Source organism: Talpa europaea (genome assembly GCF_964194135.1).
Source record: "Talpa europaea genome assembly, chromosome: 14".
NCBI lineage: Eukaryota > Metazoa > Chordata > Mammalia > Eulipotyphla > Talpidae > Talpa > Talpa europaea.
In genome coordinates, this window is record NC_140082.1 from 79,664,835 (window position 1) to 79,682,887 (window position 18,053).

The following is an 18,053-nucleotide window of genomic DNA, read 5'->3' on the forward strand; positions in this document are numbered from 1 at the left end:
ATTTGTACTCTTCAAAAGCCCATGATTGATGGCGAGGACTTACTGTATTTCAAATGAATATAATGTGTCAAACATTACATTGAATGTGAGTGGGATGCTATAGCTCACATAGATGTGGGGGGAAAAGGGGAGACAAAAGAGATTTTCTGTCTGCATGCATCAAACTGTCCTTAGATAAAACAAATTACTCCCAGATCAATCATCATGGTTTTGACAAATTATAAGAGAAATAATGAAGGGAAAGAACTAAGCCAGCAGTGAGTGGGAACTGATAAAATGTCTGAATTTAAAAAGAACAACAAAAACAGGAACTCTTGGGACCATATAAGTGAAATCACCACTAATAAAAATGACACACTAAGATTAGAGTGAGGCCAGGGTTTACTCCTGGCACACTGGTGACAAGAACACTGTCCTAGCAGAAAAAATTTAGTACTGACAGGGGCGCCATCATGGCCAGCTCCTGCAGCAGTACACAGAAGGCAAAGAGCCAACCTCCCAGGCTCTTCTTGACCACAGGGATCATCTCTTTGATGAAAAACCAGAAGCACATTCCCTATTGCTTCTGCTAAACCTTAGGTTTCATTGCCTACCCATCTGGAGTAAAGCTTAAAGCATTTTCATCAAAGCACAACATGAAACCCTTCTCAGCCTGCCAGCCACCTCCCCACTCACTAACTCGCATGCCCAAGCTGCCTTCACTCAGCCCTGGCAGCATGGGAAGGGCCTTGGAAACTAGGTCCAACTTTATACCCAAAGAAAGCAACATGGGGCTTCCAAAGACAGTTTGGAGTTTGTCTTTTCAAACTGTGGAATTCTCTGCCATTCATGCAAAAAAATAGTTCTGAAAAGTTTTATTATAAAACAATGACAGAACACAAATTTACACATTAATATTTACATAATATTCAAAATATTATAGCTTTAATTTATGAACAGAAATTTCTTTTCTTTTCTTTTTCTTTTCTGTTTTCTTTGCATCACTGATTTGCATTTTTACTTGATCTTGTAATTTAGAAAAGAAGGCTTGAGATGACTTTAGGGCTTTGTCTTTACCTTCATCCTGTAATTAAAAATAATACATGCTCATGTATTATAAGCTATAATTATATAATTATAATTGCTATAAATGGAGAAAAATGATCAATTAGTGTAATAGAAGTTTAAATATGACAAAACACTAGGAGAAATTATGGAAAAAAGTCACTCAACAGGAGCATGACATATGTTCTGTGCTACTAGAGGACAAGGGAGTGGAAGAAAAACCACCACTAGGTCAAGTCACTGTGCGGGCCCTGAGTTAAAAACTCAAAGCCATGGGCAGCCTCTTCATCTGTCGTGGGCTCAGTCACTCCAGCTGATGTCATCTAAAGCTTGCCATTTGCTTCCCCCCAAAATCCCTTCACAGTAGCCTCCCCACCCCCCATTCTTACCTTCAGCAGCGAAGCTTTGCCAGTTTTGGTCAGTTGTTTTAGCTTCTCTGAAGCTACTGCTTTGCTGTATTTCCCTTCTTGATCTGGGTTGCTCTTTTCAAGCAGTTTTCTCCGCTTTTCCTTTTCCTTTATTTTCATACGCTTCTGATATTTCTTTTTCCTCCGTTCTCGTTTCTTGTCTGTAGCTGTTTTCTCAGCAGGTGTTTTTATATCTCCAGCTTTATTTTTCTCCTATGAAAAAATAACCACCAGCATAGTAATTAATCTCACCTAGTAACTCAGGGAGTCAGAGGAAGCAATTCCACAGAACGCGATCCACTGGCCAGCTATGGTGTGGGTGTAGAGAACACCCCCACTCTCTCCAAAGAGCTATGGTGACCCAGCTCTTGAAAAGCTGAAGCACATCCCCTGGCAGGACAGTGTCACAATGAAGGGCCAGTTCACCAAGGCAGCCTGGACAGAGGGGCTCACACTTGTGGAGAAGCAGCCCCCTGGCATGTAAACTCCACCAAGGGCTTCGGGGACATAACCACAGGCAGTCCCAGCTCTAAGCTGCTGCTGACAGCCTCTGGGATGGTGGCAGGGGTTCCCAGAGATGGAAAGGAAACCCCTCCAGTGAAAGGAAACCCCTCTAGCTACTAGCCTATTACTGCAGAGGTGGGCCCTAAAGGAGTGGCTGTGGGCGTAGCCACACAAGTGAGGCGGGATAAGAGTCCCTGGTGCTGGGCCACATCATTACTGTGTACAGCGTGAGCTTCGATGTCCACAGGCAAGGGACTACCTTGCCTCTGTATGTTCAACTTCTTCCGGTATCTAAATGCTCTTCTAGACCCGACTCCACTACCGATAAGCACAGGTTGGCTAAAATAAGGCAGAGCAGCCTGTTAATTTTCAACTTAAAACGTCACTACTAATTTTCAAACTGGTTTATAAGGACATACTTGTATTGGATATTACAAACAGTTCTTCATACTACTTCTCATAGCTCTACCTCGTTATGATGCTTGATTACAGGAAACTGGTGTTTGACTATATAATGTTATCCGTTTGAATATACTGAGAAACTGAGATATATTAAAATAGAAATCAAAATCTCAAAGGAGGTCATGGGAAACAAGAGATATGGCTGTGTAAGCAACTAACTTATAGACAGCTATGTCTTGTTTACCACACCGCCTTCTTACCTTGACTTCTTCTGGGGCCAGGAGAGCTGCATCGCTCACGCTCACTGGGGCTACTTCCTCCATGGTTATAGCTGGCAGATTTGACACAACTTTAATCTCTGGAACAGGCTAGAAAAGAGACAATACATTGCTTGAACAGGAAATCAGAAGCACCCTAATACAAATTATCTGAACTGCGAACCTTTTAAAGTGTAACATACAAAAATACTTTGTAAGATTACTTAAAACGTTGAGATGTGTTGACAGCAAGCGTGGTAAGCTAACTGTAAGGACAGCAGTGTTGGCGGCAGCACAGGCTGCCTGAAGGTTCATATGACCCAAGAGTATTTTAGGGGCTGTGTGACGCCACACTATACCAACAGCACTTATTTCTACACTTTTTCCTGACATTTCTACTACATCCAAAAGCCAGCTCCTCCATCTGTTGTTAAACGCTTACCATCTGCCACGCATGTGGACATTCTCAAACAAGCTGATCGACTTTTAACAAAATCTGTTTTGTGTGAATATTATTATCTTGCCTGTGGTCATGCAATAAAGGCTGGCTATAAGAAATACATGGGAAATGATGCAAGGAAAATGTTTTGCCAAACAAGAGTCAAAATAAACTACTTGATAAAAATTTTTCTCACCTTCAGGTACTAAAAACAGAAATATCAAACTGCTCTGGAAAGATAAAGCACTACTGAAATAAAGCCTTTAATTTTTTACAGAAAACTATGCAAGGAGAAAGGAGAAAAGAATGCAATGCTAGCTGAAGGGCCATTTGTTGTTTTTTTCTTTTTTGTAAGAATTGCCCAAGAAACTCACACCGATCACGGTAATGAAAGGACAGTGGTGGCTAGTTGTGGAACACTTACACCAGGGTTCACATCTAGCCCTCGCATAGCTCTGGGATGGCCACCAGGGGCAGGGACCCTGTCAGCCAGAGTGGAGTGAAGTGTGGGACACAGCGGTGTCCTGGGGTGAACTCGGGGTTGAGACTCATGAGGAAGGGCTCTACCACACAGCCCATCACTGACTCCTTATCGCAGTGCTGCCCCTCCTCCAGATATTGGCCCCCCAAAACAAAGACAAGCCATAAACACAACAAAGGCCTGGACTCCAAATGAGAAACATCTCTTGAGTGTGATATAAATCATTTCCTCCGCTGAGCCACCACTCATTATTTGGTAACACAGCACTCTAGTCTACGACTTAAAAAGAGAAAGGAGAAAATGGAGCAGCTCCCAAAACAACAAAGTATAACAACTAGTTAAGGGTCTATGAAGATAGCACACGAACGCCCGCCTGCATGTAACAGATGGCAGCATTGAGGGAACCTGTGCAGAAACCCTACATTTCTCCAGAGGGATTAAGAAAGGCTGCGATTTGGGGCATACAGACACAAATGTATTCATTCACTTCTTATCTGATTCCCAAGATTCCCAGGAATGTCTGAGGGCATCCCCACGTCAGAGTCTATGCTCATGTGAGGAACACACCAGTGAAACCAGCAGTGAACAAACTATACACTGTGCTGGCTTGAAAAGGAGAACAACCACTGGCTGCAACTGTTCTGTGGTGCTGTGAGCCAGAGAGGCACAGTAGTGAAAACAGCAGGAAAGGGATGGAGATTTAGTCTGAGACCTGAGAGACAATAAGGGGCCAGATGCATCAAGAGGAAATGCAGCCTAGTGCACTAGGGCCTGGGGAAGGGCTTGCAGGAAGGAGGCAATAAAGGCACCGGAAGACCAATGGGGCCAGGGGAGAGGGCAGGAAGGAACCAGATCACGTGGGGCGTTGTAATGCGTGGAAAGGGTCATGTTTTTTGCATCAGTAAGACTTTCTCACACTAAGAACTTCTGGCCAAAGGGGGTTGGAGGATTCCTCTTTACTCTTCATCTGTTGCTTTTACACATCTCAAACCAGGCACTCCGGGAATCTAAAGGTTGTCCCTGAACCTACCACTACCATCCTGTAAATCACACCCAGTTAAATAGAAACAAAAAAGCAGGTAATAAATGCTAATTGTCTGAGAAGACATACACAGGAAAAACCATCTAACCATCAAAGAATCAGGTATTGGCGATTACCTCTTCTATATAGATGACATGTAAAGCAATTTGCCTAAACCACAAAGCTAGTTAGGGGTAGAATCAGACTCAGGTTCTGACTTCTAACTAGTCTTTGATTCATGACATCCAAGGGGCAACAGGTTGAGCAAATACCCAAAGAATGACACAAGCACATTGTAGGGGTTCACAGAAGGTGGGGAGCAGGAGATGAAGCTCCGTGGAGAACACAGGCAGCGGGCCAAGTCTGGGTGAGAGCCCACAGGTGGAGAGGAAGAGCTCTAGAGAGGTCTGGCTTGGCTCAGGGAGTATCGTGCAGTAAAGAGCATGAACCCAGAGTCAGATCCTACCTTCTAAGCCTGTTTCCTCATCTGCAAAATGAAAATGGTAATATATTTGCCTCCCTTTCTCGTGGATTAAGAGTAATATAATAAAGAGCCTAATAGGTAGTGGGTACTCAGTAAATGAGGAGACCCCATGGCTTAGGCTGGGGGTCTGGCAGGGACCCACGAGAGATCAGGCGGGGGGCAGGGGGGAGGAGGGTGTTGGTGTTGGTGTTGAGAACTGTTCAGGACCAGATAGGAGGCCCTGCATGAGATTTACAGGGAATTCCTGCTAGTGTGTACTGAAACCAAATAAAGGATTAGTCTCACAAAAGTTCAAAGAGGAACTAAGAGAATTACTCACTGAAATGTTATCACACTTACAGGTTTAGGGATGAAGTGAAAGTTTGAAAGGGCATCCAATTTTAAGAAGAGGGAATCCATCATTTTCTGAATTTCTTTGTGTTCTGGATTTTCTTCTTCTGCAGTTTTTTGCTTAGGAATTAAGTTCAACAACGTGAGACCAGAGGCATTAGAGCACTGTTTGCTGTTGCTTTTAAGTGACATTAACAAAATCTGGTAGGATCTTAAATGAATTTTGCAAAATAAAAATGACATCTCAACCCCAAGCACATATTGGCCACAGTCCCAATAAGTAAAACATGAAGAAATAATCATTATATGGCAGGTATAATATTTTCGGGAATTACAACTTTGCCTATTTAACCAGATCATTTTTTTAGAATCTAAGTGAAAAAGAAAAACAAAGCACCCTACCACCCAAAGATCTGAATCAATTCAGACCTTATAAAACATCCATAACTTCAAAATATTAAAGATAAATGATTTTTAAATTGCAGCACTACTATAATGACACAGCTAGAGTTATAACTAACTGTGAAAGGAGCCAGTGACCCATGTCTAATTGCAAACTTCCCCCGATTCAATGGAACCTTGTAACCTCTCTATTCCCAGTATGTTGTTCCACACTAAGTGAGGAGGCCACAGAGCTCCAGATTTGTTCTGTGAACTTCAATGTCAACAGTGGAACCAGTATGGCTGGTTCTCTCTTCGTCTCTTCTTTTACTAACAATGGTTTTCCTCAGCGGCTTCCTTACCTGATTGAGTTTGATGTATTCCTGTTCATAAATTTCAGCAAGGCTCAATTTACTCTTTTCATGGTCTAATGTTAAACGTTTTTTATATTCATACGCATCCTCTTTAGGTTTTTCTTTACGTACTACATCATCCCAAGCCTGAAACATGAAAAAGACATGGAACATAAATCTATCATTTCTTTCTAAAGAAGTTTAAGACATCCTCTGGAAGTTAAGTAAATCGCAGCAAAAAGGAAATTTTCTGAAATGAATATTCAAGTCACAGAAAGTATTGTTAAAATCAAAGAAGACATTACTCAAATATCCTTTCTGGGTTTTTGTTTTTCTACCCCCTCTGTGCCTCCCCACCTTTTTGTTTTGTTTTAAAGCATCTTCGGCCATGAGCTCTAGATCCTATAAGGCCACCAACCTTAATATTCCACATTTTCCTATCAGTTTATTTGAAAGTCAAGATCAAATTTGCCTTGTTTCATTTCAAATTTAAAAACACTCTGCTAAGTGTAGCAACCCTTTAAACCTCCCCTATTTTAGACACAAGTATAAACAAACATTTTACATGTTATAAAGTCAACTTTTATTATACAAGTCATATATACAAATTTTATTCTACCTACACAAAGACAAATTTTTAAATAAAAACTTTTTTGCTAGAATCTCTGAAAAAATAGGCCCGTCATATTTCATACCAGACACTGTGGCTAGACATAGGATCCCACCACATCAGTCAGAAACCAATTACCACGCCCACCACTCCCCACCAGCCTCACACCAGGCTGCCCAACAGGTCAGTAAGGCCAGAGAGATTGACAATGGCTCCAGCTACCCCTTTCTCTTCAGGCACTATGAAGGGCAGCATCTCACAGCAAAAGCTTAGGAAAGTCTAGGATTTTCAAATGAAGAACTGACACAAAACTTCTGTTAAAATAAAGAGCAACATTATTCACACTCTCACAATACACTATTTCCAAAAATTCCAGGGAATTTTAAGTTCAGTTAAATTTCATTCTTACTGACCTGATCTCTTATCCTCTGCTTAATGATATCTTCTAGTTGAAGAGTGGTTTCCTCTGTGATTACAGGTGCTAAAGGAAATATGATATGTGCTCATTAGGTTGATATAAACTAGCCCATAGGTTCTCAAAGGGTGGTCGTTGAATGAGAAGTATCAACAGCACTTGAGAATTTGCTAGAAATGTGAACTCTTGGGCCCTACCCCACACCTCCTGAGTTCTAAAAAACAGGGGAAGGGGACACCTGTTTTAACTAGTCCTTCTAATGTTCACTCCTGTTTGAGAACCACATTCTCTTTAGCACTGAAATAAAATGGAAATTCATTTTGACTTAACGGGTACAAGAAAAAATTTGGTGAGATGATAAATGTTTCTGGCTAGAGCTCACAATTTATTCAGTGGACAGTAACAGAGAGAAGAGTCTTGTAAACAGAGCACTGTAAGAAATCTGATAATGGCTTATATATTAGGTATCATTAGTATATCAGAAATTCTTGGGTGGATGAAGGAGAATGTCCTAGTTTTTAGAAGACATGTAAAAACACTCACAAGTGAACTGTCACAACATTGGTAGTGATTCGGCGGGGGGAAAGTACACAAACATGTAGGTGTGAGAAAGTAAACAAGGCAAAGTGTTAACAATCAGAGAATCCAGTTGAATGTCATACAAATAATTGCTGCACTGTTTGTTCAACTTTTCTATACGTTTGCAAGTTTTCAAAATAAAAAGTTGAGGGAAAAAACATCACCCCCAGTCTTTCTGTGAAACAGAACCACAGAGAAGGCACAGCAAGGACCCCTCCAGAGGCCTCGCAGGCACACCTACCCATGCGGACGGCATGGTCAAAGTGCAGGGTCTCCTCCAGGAGGCTGTTCTCTGGTCGCTTTTGGGCTGTTATTTCCCCTTGAAGCTGCCAAGGTTTTTTTTCCAACAAATCTTTTTCTAACGATGCAATTTTTGCATTCATCTGAGAAAGTAACAGAGTTATCACACATTTAAGAAAAAAATATTTATTGTTGTGTAAAAGCAAATAGGATTTCTGAAGTGTAGCAAGAAATGTATTGTTGTAGCTCAATACAATTCTGGTTTTTGTCACCATTTTATTATGCCAGTAATAACTTGTGGGCCTCCCCTGGTGGCGCAGCGGTGAGCACTGCACTGAGAAGCTGCCCGCAGCCTCTGCAACGCCGGTTTGATCCCCGGCTGCCGGCGAGGGTCCCACATGGCGCGCAGACTTCTCCTGCCACCCACTGCGCCCCTCAGCAGTGTATTTCATCAGTCTGCCTGTTCTGTTCCCCACTCTGGCTCTGGTGAATCCTCTCACCCTCCTACGCTTCTGACTGTACCCAGTGCTTGTATAAATGAGTAAATAAAATCTTTGGAAAAAAAAAAAAAAACAACTTGCTCTCCTGTCGCTTGATGGGGTGAGGAGGTGACCTCTTTTTCCCACTGATTTGAAATGCCACGTTTATAACATATTAAATGCCCCCATCAGCACTTGAATATACAGTTAAGTCCTCACTAATGCCATTAATATTTAGCTCAGTCTGCAGGGATTGTTTTTCCTCATCAATGACATAATGAAAGGAAGGTGAACAAACTACATTATTCTAGGACCTGCTATATGTAGACAAATGATCTATCTATGCACTAGCTACAATGAATTTTAAATAGAGCATTCCAAATTAAGTTATTTTTTTGATTAGAACATTAGCCTGACTCTTGACTTCACATACCAAATTGTAATTATATTAACTTCTATAGTGATGTCAGGGTATCAAGTGCCAGCTGTTCCAGCTGTCTTATGGAATTCTTTTATATGTTTCCCAATTGCTTTTTCAGTTTATATGCTTGTTCCAGTCTCTGCAAATATTAATGCTCTCATTTGTTTTTCTTGCCTATCTTTTCCTTTTGTAGTTGAACTTGTTAACACTTTTTGAAAAATGTTAAATAACAGCACTAATGGTAATAATGAGTATTGTCATATCCTTGATTTTTAAAAAACAGTTCTAAAATTTCACCATGAAGCACCTTTGGGTTAAATACATTTGTATTTCACTAGGAGTAAAAAATAAAATAATTGGGCCTCCCCTGGTGGCACAGCGGTTGAGCGCTGGGCTATAAGACTGCCCACAGCCTCTGCAGTGCAGGCTCAATCCCCAGCCGCCAGCGAGGGTCCCACATGGCGCGCAAACCTCTCCTGCCACGCCCGCTGCTCCCCTCAGTCTGCCTATTCTGTTCCCCGCTCTGCCTCTGGTGAATTCTCTCACCCTCCCACACTTCTGACTGTATCCAGTGCTTGTATAAATAAATCTTTTAAAAAAATAAATAAAATAATTAGGAGTGGACATCGAATTTATTTAAAAAGTGTGTGTGTGTGTGTGTGTATGACCATATAGTTTTTCTCAACCTATTACAACCAAGAATGAAATTAATAGATTTTCTAATTCCAAATCAAGAGAGTGAGGCTCACTCTGTTATAGTGGTATTATTCTTTCATTGTGCAGTTTTGATTTTTTGCACCACTATTCAGGAGTATGTGTTTTAATGTTATTTGGTCAGGTTTAAATACTCATGATCTAATAGCTTCACAAGAAAAACGTTTAGAAGCTTTACTTTACTTCACTCTTTAGAGATAGGCAGTACAACTTCAGAGTCGCTGAAACACCTACAAGGAGAGGCTCACAGGACAGCTGATCAGGAAAGACACACCACAGGCATGAAGACACCAGAGAGGAAAAAAACAGGTTTTACTGATGGGTCAGAATGGAAAGCTACAGTTCAGAAACGATTTTTACAAATTAGCTGCTTTCCACTATACACAGTGCTTTAAAGAGTAGCAATAAGATTTTTGTTTTGTTTTATAAATGATGATTAATAGTTTCACCAAGAAAAACAAGACATGTTAGTTAGTAGTCTGGGTTTCAATCATATTAAGTAAGCAAAAAATACTTAAATTCTTAAAAATTACCTTTTCCTGTCTTTTTTCAAAGGAGGATTTAACTTCATCAGAATCCTTTTTTACATTTAAGGTGTCTGTATCTTCAGTTTCCTCATTGTCAGGCAAATCAAAGGTCACTCTTTTCAAGCTTTGTTTATGTTGTTTATTGTCCTCACTTTCTTCAAGGTCACTCTCTTCATCCCTGTAAGACCAAAAGACTAGTGAAAGGAAATATATGACGTTTCATCAGAAAAACAAAAGAAATAAATCTTCTATTAATAAACATTCTTGTTAGCTATATCTAGAGGAACTAAATAGTCAGCACTTCTAAAGTCATTCAGTTACTAAGAAGCAAAAGAAAGAATTAGGCAAAAAAAAGTGTCCAACATACCAAAAATAAATTATTCATTAATCTATAGTAAAAATTCATCTCACAAAATTAACAAGGGATTTACTGGCACAAAAAAAGATCAAAGTTCATTGTAATAAAGGTTGATTGCCAGTGATATTTATCTCCATTAGGGGATCACTAACATCTCTTTAAGTCCAGACTTTCTTCTAGTTATCTTGAGACTACATGATCTTAGGATACCTCCTGTTTGATTTTAGCAAATCTAACTTAAAACAAATACTCATTCCACAAATATGAGTGCATGTATGATTGGGGAGCTCCAGCTTATAACGTAAATGACAATGCAGAATACTCACATTTCAGAAAAGCTTTCTTTTCCCTCTTCAGCAATTTCTTCCTCTTCATTTGAAACCAGTTCGTCACCATGAACACCTGCTATGTCTTCATCACTTTCAACTGGATCAAAGAAATCTTTGTATTTCAGGTCTCTAGAACTTTTACCTGACTAAAACAAAAATACTCAGTTTCTTTTTAAGGATAGGAAAATACATTAGGTTTAGGTTATTAAATAGGAAAAATTGGCATCTCATAAAACTAGCATAAAACCATGAGAGCAACTATGATGTAACAAATGGAACAGAAGTATAGATTTACTTATAACTGATAAACACAATATTCCAATCTCTAAATCTAACTATAATTATTTCTAAATCTAACTACAATTATGTTTCTTAAGCTACAAAACAAAGGAAAGCTTCAGTTTAATTTTTCTAGCCATTTTTTTTTTCAAGTGACCTAAACAGAATGTCCCTTAATCCCTGGTAAATTTTGAGATATTTTAAACCTCTTTTTCAGAAACACAGCAATACCTAATTTGAGGTAGAAAGTACTCTTTCTTCTCCCAAAACTTTACCTTAAGATTTCGCCTTCCAAACAGTCCTCCCTCATCTTCATCAGAATCAACATCTTCAAAAAAATTAATATCCTCCTCCTCCTCCTCCTCATCATCATCTTTTTGCTCCGCTTCTTTTTCTATCTTTTCTAAAAAGTTCTCCATTTCAGACAGTTTGAAGAATTTATCATCTACTATGGACTTCTCTCTTGTTTTACCAGGCATTTTGTTGTGCGCCTTGTTCTGTTTTTCCAATATGCTTTGCACTTTGCTCTGTCTTTCCAATTTGCTGATATCAAAATCAAGATCAGAATCCTCATCACTGAAATCTGGGCTTCTCCTCAAATCAACTTTGCTAGGGTTTTTAGCTCTCTCGCCCCCTTTAGAATCATCATCACTCAGGTCTGACGCGTCTTCCTCCTCCAAATCTTGCTTTAGGTCCTTCTGACCATCAGCCCCCATCTCAGAGCCCTCCTCCTCCATCTCAGAGCCATCCTCTTCACACTCCTGCTCTTCAGTCTCTGGGAGAAGACTGATGTCTTCATCTTCAATGGTTTCATTAACTTTATTCTGGAGGTACTGTAAAACTGGCTCATTTTGCAATTCCAGTTGTTGCCAAATCTGCTCATCATCAAAATTGTTAATCACCAGCTTTTGTAGAGGACTTCCATGGATCCTACCATTCTCTAGCATTTTATTAAAGTCATAAAGTACTTTTGTTAAAGAAGTAAAGTTTGATGCCAATCCATCTTGAATCCTATTAAGGAGGCAGGAAAAAAAGGAAGCTAAGTGGACTTAGAATTGTGGGTAATAATTTGACAGCACTCTGAATTAAAAGGGGGAAAAAAAAGCCCAACTCCTATGCAAAATTGAATGACATGTCAATTTTAAGTGTAAATTCTGACCCTCAAGAGTATATTAAATTACCACATTGATATATAAAAAGTATCACTTAATTATCTGTGAATCTGCTACAATGATTTTAGGTGGGAAAACTATTTCAGATCTATTTGCCTAGAGATATATATTGAATCCTACCTTTAATTTCTCAACTCCACCACACTATATACTATTCTACTCATTCAGTTAGCCAATGGTCAACATTTGCTTTGACAAGTGTAGTTAGAATACCTCTCTGAGGATGTCTTATCTGAAAACTATACATAGGGAGACAGTCTTAAAAAATCTGGAAACATGTACTCTAGGCCGAAGAAACAGCAAGAACAAGTTTCCTAAGATGGAAATCAGCTTGGTGAGTTTGAGAAACATAAAGGCCAGCATGACCTTTACCTGCTGGCAAAGAAGGCAATAAGTAAAGTTAGAAAAGTAGGTAGGAGGGCCTCTCCTGGTGGCACAGCGGTTGATCGCTGGGCTGCAAAGCTGCCCTCACCCTCTGCAGTGCTGGTTCCATCCCCAGCCATGGGTGAGGGTCCCACATGGCGCAATAGACCTCTCCTGCCGTGCCTGCTGCTCCCCTCAGCAGTGTATTTCGTCAGTCTGCCTGTTCTGTTCCCCGCTCTGGCTCTGGTGAATTCTCTCACCCTCCTGTGTTTCTGACTGTACCCAGTGCTTGTATAAATAAATAAATAAATCTTAAAAAAAAAAAAAAAAGAAAAGTAGGTGGGAGCCAAATCATGTACCACTCTGAGGAAGGAGTTTGCCATTTTAAGTGTAAATACTTACAAAGGGCTCTAAACAAAGGGAAAAAATGACCTAATTTACGATTAGAAAGATGATATGTAGAGGGAAACGAATGAAGGTAATCAGAAAGTTAAAGATGGAAAATTGCTAGGGTTTGAGCAGTGGATGAGAGAGAAGTCATCTAGTTTACCATACAGCTTAGGAATAGAACTGTCAGCATTTGCTAACGAATTAGACTTAGAATGAGAAAAAGGACATCAAGAAAGTCAGTTACATGTCTGAATCACCGGAAAGATAGAGGTGTCATTTACTGAGATGGGGAAGACAAATGGTGGTGCATGGGTAAAGAATTTTAGGGAGGGCAGGTTATAGGGGAGTAAACAGAACAGTTCGTTTTGGACTTAAGAAGAAATTTGAGATGCTGAGTCTATGGAGTTGTAGTTACTCTAAGTCTGGGGTTCACGGGAGAGGTCGCAGTTTGAAATATAAATCTGAGTCGTAATTTCATAGGTTGTATTTAAGTCCTTCAACAAAATACAAAGAGCTTGTGTTGGGTGCAGAGAAGATATTAATTCTCAAGAAGCTCGGCCGTGGGGCGTGACGAGCCGGACGACAAGTTAATACTTTAACAGAATATGATGGTGGGTAAACACTGAGTGCTTTGGAAGTAACAGGAGGAAAGAAAGAGCAGCCAAGGGACAGAGAATTAGAGGGATGGGCGGGGGTGCATACGCCTCTAGGGAGGCCCCTGGCCCTTAATAACTGAGCATGGTTTGATTTCAACAACACACGACTGGGAGAATCGCACTGCACAGCTTTGAACAATTTTTGAAACTTTAAAAGACTCCTAGCGTAGACTATCTGAAATCTGGGGAAAAGAGACCTGCACCCACGTTACCTTCCCCCTACTCCAGAACTTGGGGGCCGGCAGTCGGCGGCCACGTGAGATCAGACCGCACTCTGAGTCCCCGACTCGGCGCACTTACGTGAGGAAGCATTCTGGCCGGCCCGTGGCTTTGTCAACCTCACTCAGGCACCGCTCCAGGGTCCGTCGACGCCAGACCTTCGGAGCCATCGCCGCTCCCCGCTCCAGCCACAGCGCCACATGCAAGGGAAGCGGGCTGCCCGGAAGCCGCACCACAAAGACGACCCCGGCGCAACCTGGCGCCGAGAGGCAAAGGTTCCGCGACGCAAAGGTTCCGGACCCACCGCCTCCAAGAGCCAATGGCAGCGCGAGTACTGGCCGGGCTTGAGCAGAGGGGCGGGGTGGGAAAGCAAAAACAGACATTGGTCAGCCCAAGCGCCTTTGAACTTTCTCCAAACTTTCTTTTTTGAGGGACTCCCAAGGGCTGACGCGTTCTCGCGTGAAGCGTCTTCTTGAGATGCAGCAGGTGGCTTCACTACGTCGTATTGTAAAAGAAGAGCAGGCCGCCCCCAGCGCCCACAAGGCGGCAGCCCTCGCCACGCCCACTAGCTGCGTCTGACCCCGCCCCCAGCCCCTGTTCCCCCCCAGCCTCTAACCCCGCCCCCAACATCTTGCCCCGCCCCCGCCAAGTTGCCCCGCCCCCCGGCCGAGCTCCCAGCGCCTTGGGACTCGTCGGGTTTGAGGCGGGCGCTCTCCAAGATGGCGCGCGTGGTGAAAGCGGCTGCGGCGTCGGTGCTGGCTGCGGTCGCCGGAGGTGAATACCCGCGCCGTCGGGGCGCGCCGGGGGCGGGGCGCTCGGGACGGGAGGCCGGGGCAGGGCGAGGCCGCGCGGGGGCCAGGGCGCCTGGATCTGCGCGCTACCCCGAGAGGCGCGCCCTGCGGCCGCTGACGGCATCTCTAGGCGCAGGTCGGCGCCCCCGGGGGCTGCAGGTTAGCGAGAGGATTTCCTGACGTAGTATTTGCGCCCCGCAGCTGCCCTGGGAGAGCTGTCCACTTGACAGCGCCCCTTTCCTTTGTGGCCCCAGAGGGGCGGGGGGACCTGCCCCAGGGGACGTCAAGGCGGGACAGAAGTAAGTGGGGTGAACGCAGAGGGACTTGGTGTGTGAGAGACTGGGGGGGCCAGAAGGAGCAGGGCAAGTCCTGTACCCTAAACTGTGAGCTGAACTTCAAGCGTGTCCAGTATCGCGGTGGAACATTTGAAGGTCAGTGGTGTGAGGAATGACAAAGGGGTGTTTTTCCTTCATGTGTTTATTGTAATGTGCATACACAGGGGAGATAAAAGCCAGCGGATTTGAAAGGTGCCTTGAGTTCTCTCCAGCTTCATTTAAAAAAAAAGTAAATCAAAAAAAAAAAAGTAAATCAACAATGACAATAACTCGTTTACTGACTCCCAGTCTATCCAGTTTTCTCTCTTTTCTTCCTCTCATCAGAGAACAACTGTTTCCCTTAATCTGAGATTCCTTATTAGAAAGGAAATACCAAGTGTTAATGCTTCATAGTTGCTCCAGAACATTTGCGATATATTCTTAGCACCTTCAGAAAGTGTTCGAGGATGAATCTTTAATAATATCAGATTTGTCTCCTAGAAAGTAGCCTCTGTTCCACCTGTTGAACCTTATAGTTCTACTTATTCTTTGAAGTTCCATCTCAAACTGAACCAGTTTTCTGTTGATCACTGTCTTTCTTAGTAATCACCAAGTTTCCTGTACATCTACCAACACAAGTCACCAGGACTAAGTGATGAGACACTCAAAGAAGTGTAATAGATAGTTTTGGCTGTGTCAACTCTTCATCAGTTTAAAGAGCTGATATGTATACATGGAAAAATATAACAGGCTGAACACACTTTATAAAAATAAATCCCTATTTAATAGGCAATACTCAATTTTTAATACTAGCACTCCATCCTGCCCCTCCTTCCATTCCTTGGTAAACTACAAGTCAGCATCTAAGCTCACATACCATTGCAGGTATCTCTTTGCAGGAAAAAAATAAAAAGTTAAGTCATTGCTTATCTGTTCTCCTTCCCTTAGAAAGTAGATATTGCCCATAGAACATACTCTAAAGATATTAAAATTGAAGAGCCAAAAGAATGGAAAAGAATTTCAGAGGAACAAGTAAGTTAAACATAATGGGTTAGCAACATCAGCTTTAATGTCAAACAGACCTGGGCTTGAGGCCCAGCTTTGCCACTTAGTGTGACTTTGTCTCTAAGTAAGGAAAATAATATCCCTTGTTCCATAGAGTTATGGGAAGAATTATAGTGCTCACTGAGCTATTATTATTATCTCCATGTAATGATTGTGAATACTGATAGAGCGGGACTACCACACGATGTACTCCCACTTCAGATTGTGTGATATCACAGTTTGCTTGGGCAAGATTACTTAGTGGTATTGATCTATAACTTATGGTGGAATAAACCTATAGGTTTCTACTGGGAAGGTGAGATCATAATAGAGAGATGCCATGCTTTGACATTCTGTTCTCCACTGATAAGGCCAGCAGTATGGAGTATGCCGAGAGACTAGGGCCTCTGCTTGGGATAATAACCAGCTTATAGGTTCTTGACAGGCAGATGTTACAAATGTGCTTTCCACTTCTGTATATTAAGAGAACTTCCCAGATTAAAACAAAAATTGTCGCAGTTTGGGTGACTAATTTTAACTTGGAAAAACTATAAATTCATATTCCTATGTCAAAAAGTAAAAAGAACATGTTTATAATACCTTCCAGCAGCATTATTCCACCAGGATGCCAGTGGTCACTAAATACTGAAATGCTACCAAAGGTGTTCTAAAATCACTCCACATTTTCCAGAATGAAAAGGCGAGTAGTCTCCTTATCATAAAAAGTAGTAAATTGTGAATTGAGGAAATGAAGAAATAAATACAACAACACTATATGTCTGAAAACATTGCAAAGTATAAGCAATTTTTGGTTAGTTAAAAGGATTTTAAACATAAATGTAGTACCATGTACAGGGTAAGTACACAATCACGTTTTTCCTTTAAAAATATACAGTGTGTTAGAAGTTAAATGCTTACATTTATAAGTTATTGCTGTAACCTTTCTGAAAGTGCCAACAGTGATAATCCTTGGAATGTTTTGTACTCTCTACTAAGCACTTTCTGAACCCTTTATATGTGCTATTCAGTTTAACCTCATTTGGCAATCCCGTGAAGATATTATCTTCCTGTAGGAGGAAACAAAGGCACAGAAAGAGTAAGCAGTGAGCCAGAGTTACACAACTAGGCTAGTTCAAGATTAGACTAGGGTAGGCTAGCCCTAGAGCCCACATTCTCAGCACAGTGCCTCTCACATGATACTTATAAAACCAGAAGGTGAGCATATAAGTAATAATTTGAAATGAGAGGAAAAGCATTTTATGTATATATATTTAATATAGGTGAAATATATATTATAATATATAAATATATGTATATTTTTAGAAATTTATTCAATAGTTGTTACAGGAAGGGACTATAACTTCCAACAAGTTATAAAATTATTGCAAGAATGAATACTGATAATGATTCATGTGTCTTTTGTAACATATATTGGCATAAAGGAAAAATAAAAGCAAAATAGTGTATTGATTAAGTTGGCTTTCATTAATCCTACCACTTTTGAAGCTTAAACCTTAAATAACCCAACTTTTATTGTGGATAAATATGGAGAACATAAAAGTTACCATTTTACCCATATTTAGGTGTCCAGTTCAATGGCACTGCTACATTTCATACTTTTATTTAATCATCCCCACCTTTTATCTCCAGAACTTTCATTATCCCAAAGTGAATCTCTGAACATTTACAATAACTCCCACATTATTCCCTCTCCCTACCCTCTGTTAACCACTGTCCTATTTTCTAGATAAATTTGACTATTCTAGGTTAATGTTTTGACCTTATATGACTGACTTTTTTTGTTTTTGTTTTTTGTTTTTTAAGATTTATTTATTTATTTATACAAGTGCTGGGTACAGTCAGAGGCACGGGAGGGTGAGAGTATTCACCAGAGCCAGAGAGGGGAGCAGAGCAGGCAGAAGGACCGAAGTACACTGCTGAGGGGAGCAGTGGGCGGCAGGAGAGGTCTGCGCGCCATGTGGGACCCTCCTCCAGTGGACAGGGAGCAGCCGGGGATCAAACCGGCGCTGCAGAGGCTGCGGGCCACTTC

The 18,053-nt window shown here is 41.4% G+C and overlaps 1 protein-coding gene across 1 annotated transcript; it reads right to left on the minus strand.

Annotated features, from left to right (window-relative positions):
* Positions 1 to 820: 820 nt before the first annotated feature.
* MPHOSPH10 (M-phase phosphoprotein 10) lies at positions 821 to 14,024 on the minus strand (the record flags this gene model as incomplete). The annotated part of the gene is made up of 11 exons (XM_084253657.1): positions 821 to 1,063; positions 1,434 to 1,664; positions 2,618 to 2,725; positions 5,379 to 5,489; positions 6,113 to 6,250; positions 7,127 to 7,194; positions 7,949 to 8,090; positions 10,095 to 10,266; positions 10,773 to 10,921; positions 11,330 to 12,065; positions 13,936 to 14,024. 11 exons carry the CDS (start codon positions 14,022 to 14,024, stop codon positions 917 to 919), a joined length of 2,091 nt encoding a protein of 696 aa, XP_084109783.1. The 3' UTR covers positions 821 to 916.
* Between the last annotated feature and the right edge of the window lie 4,029 nt (positions 14,025 to 18,053).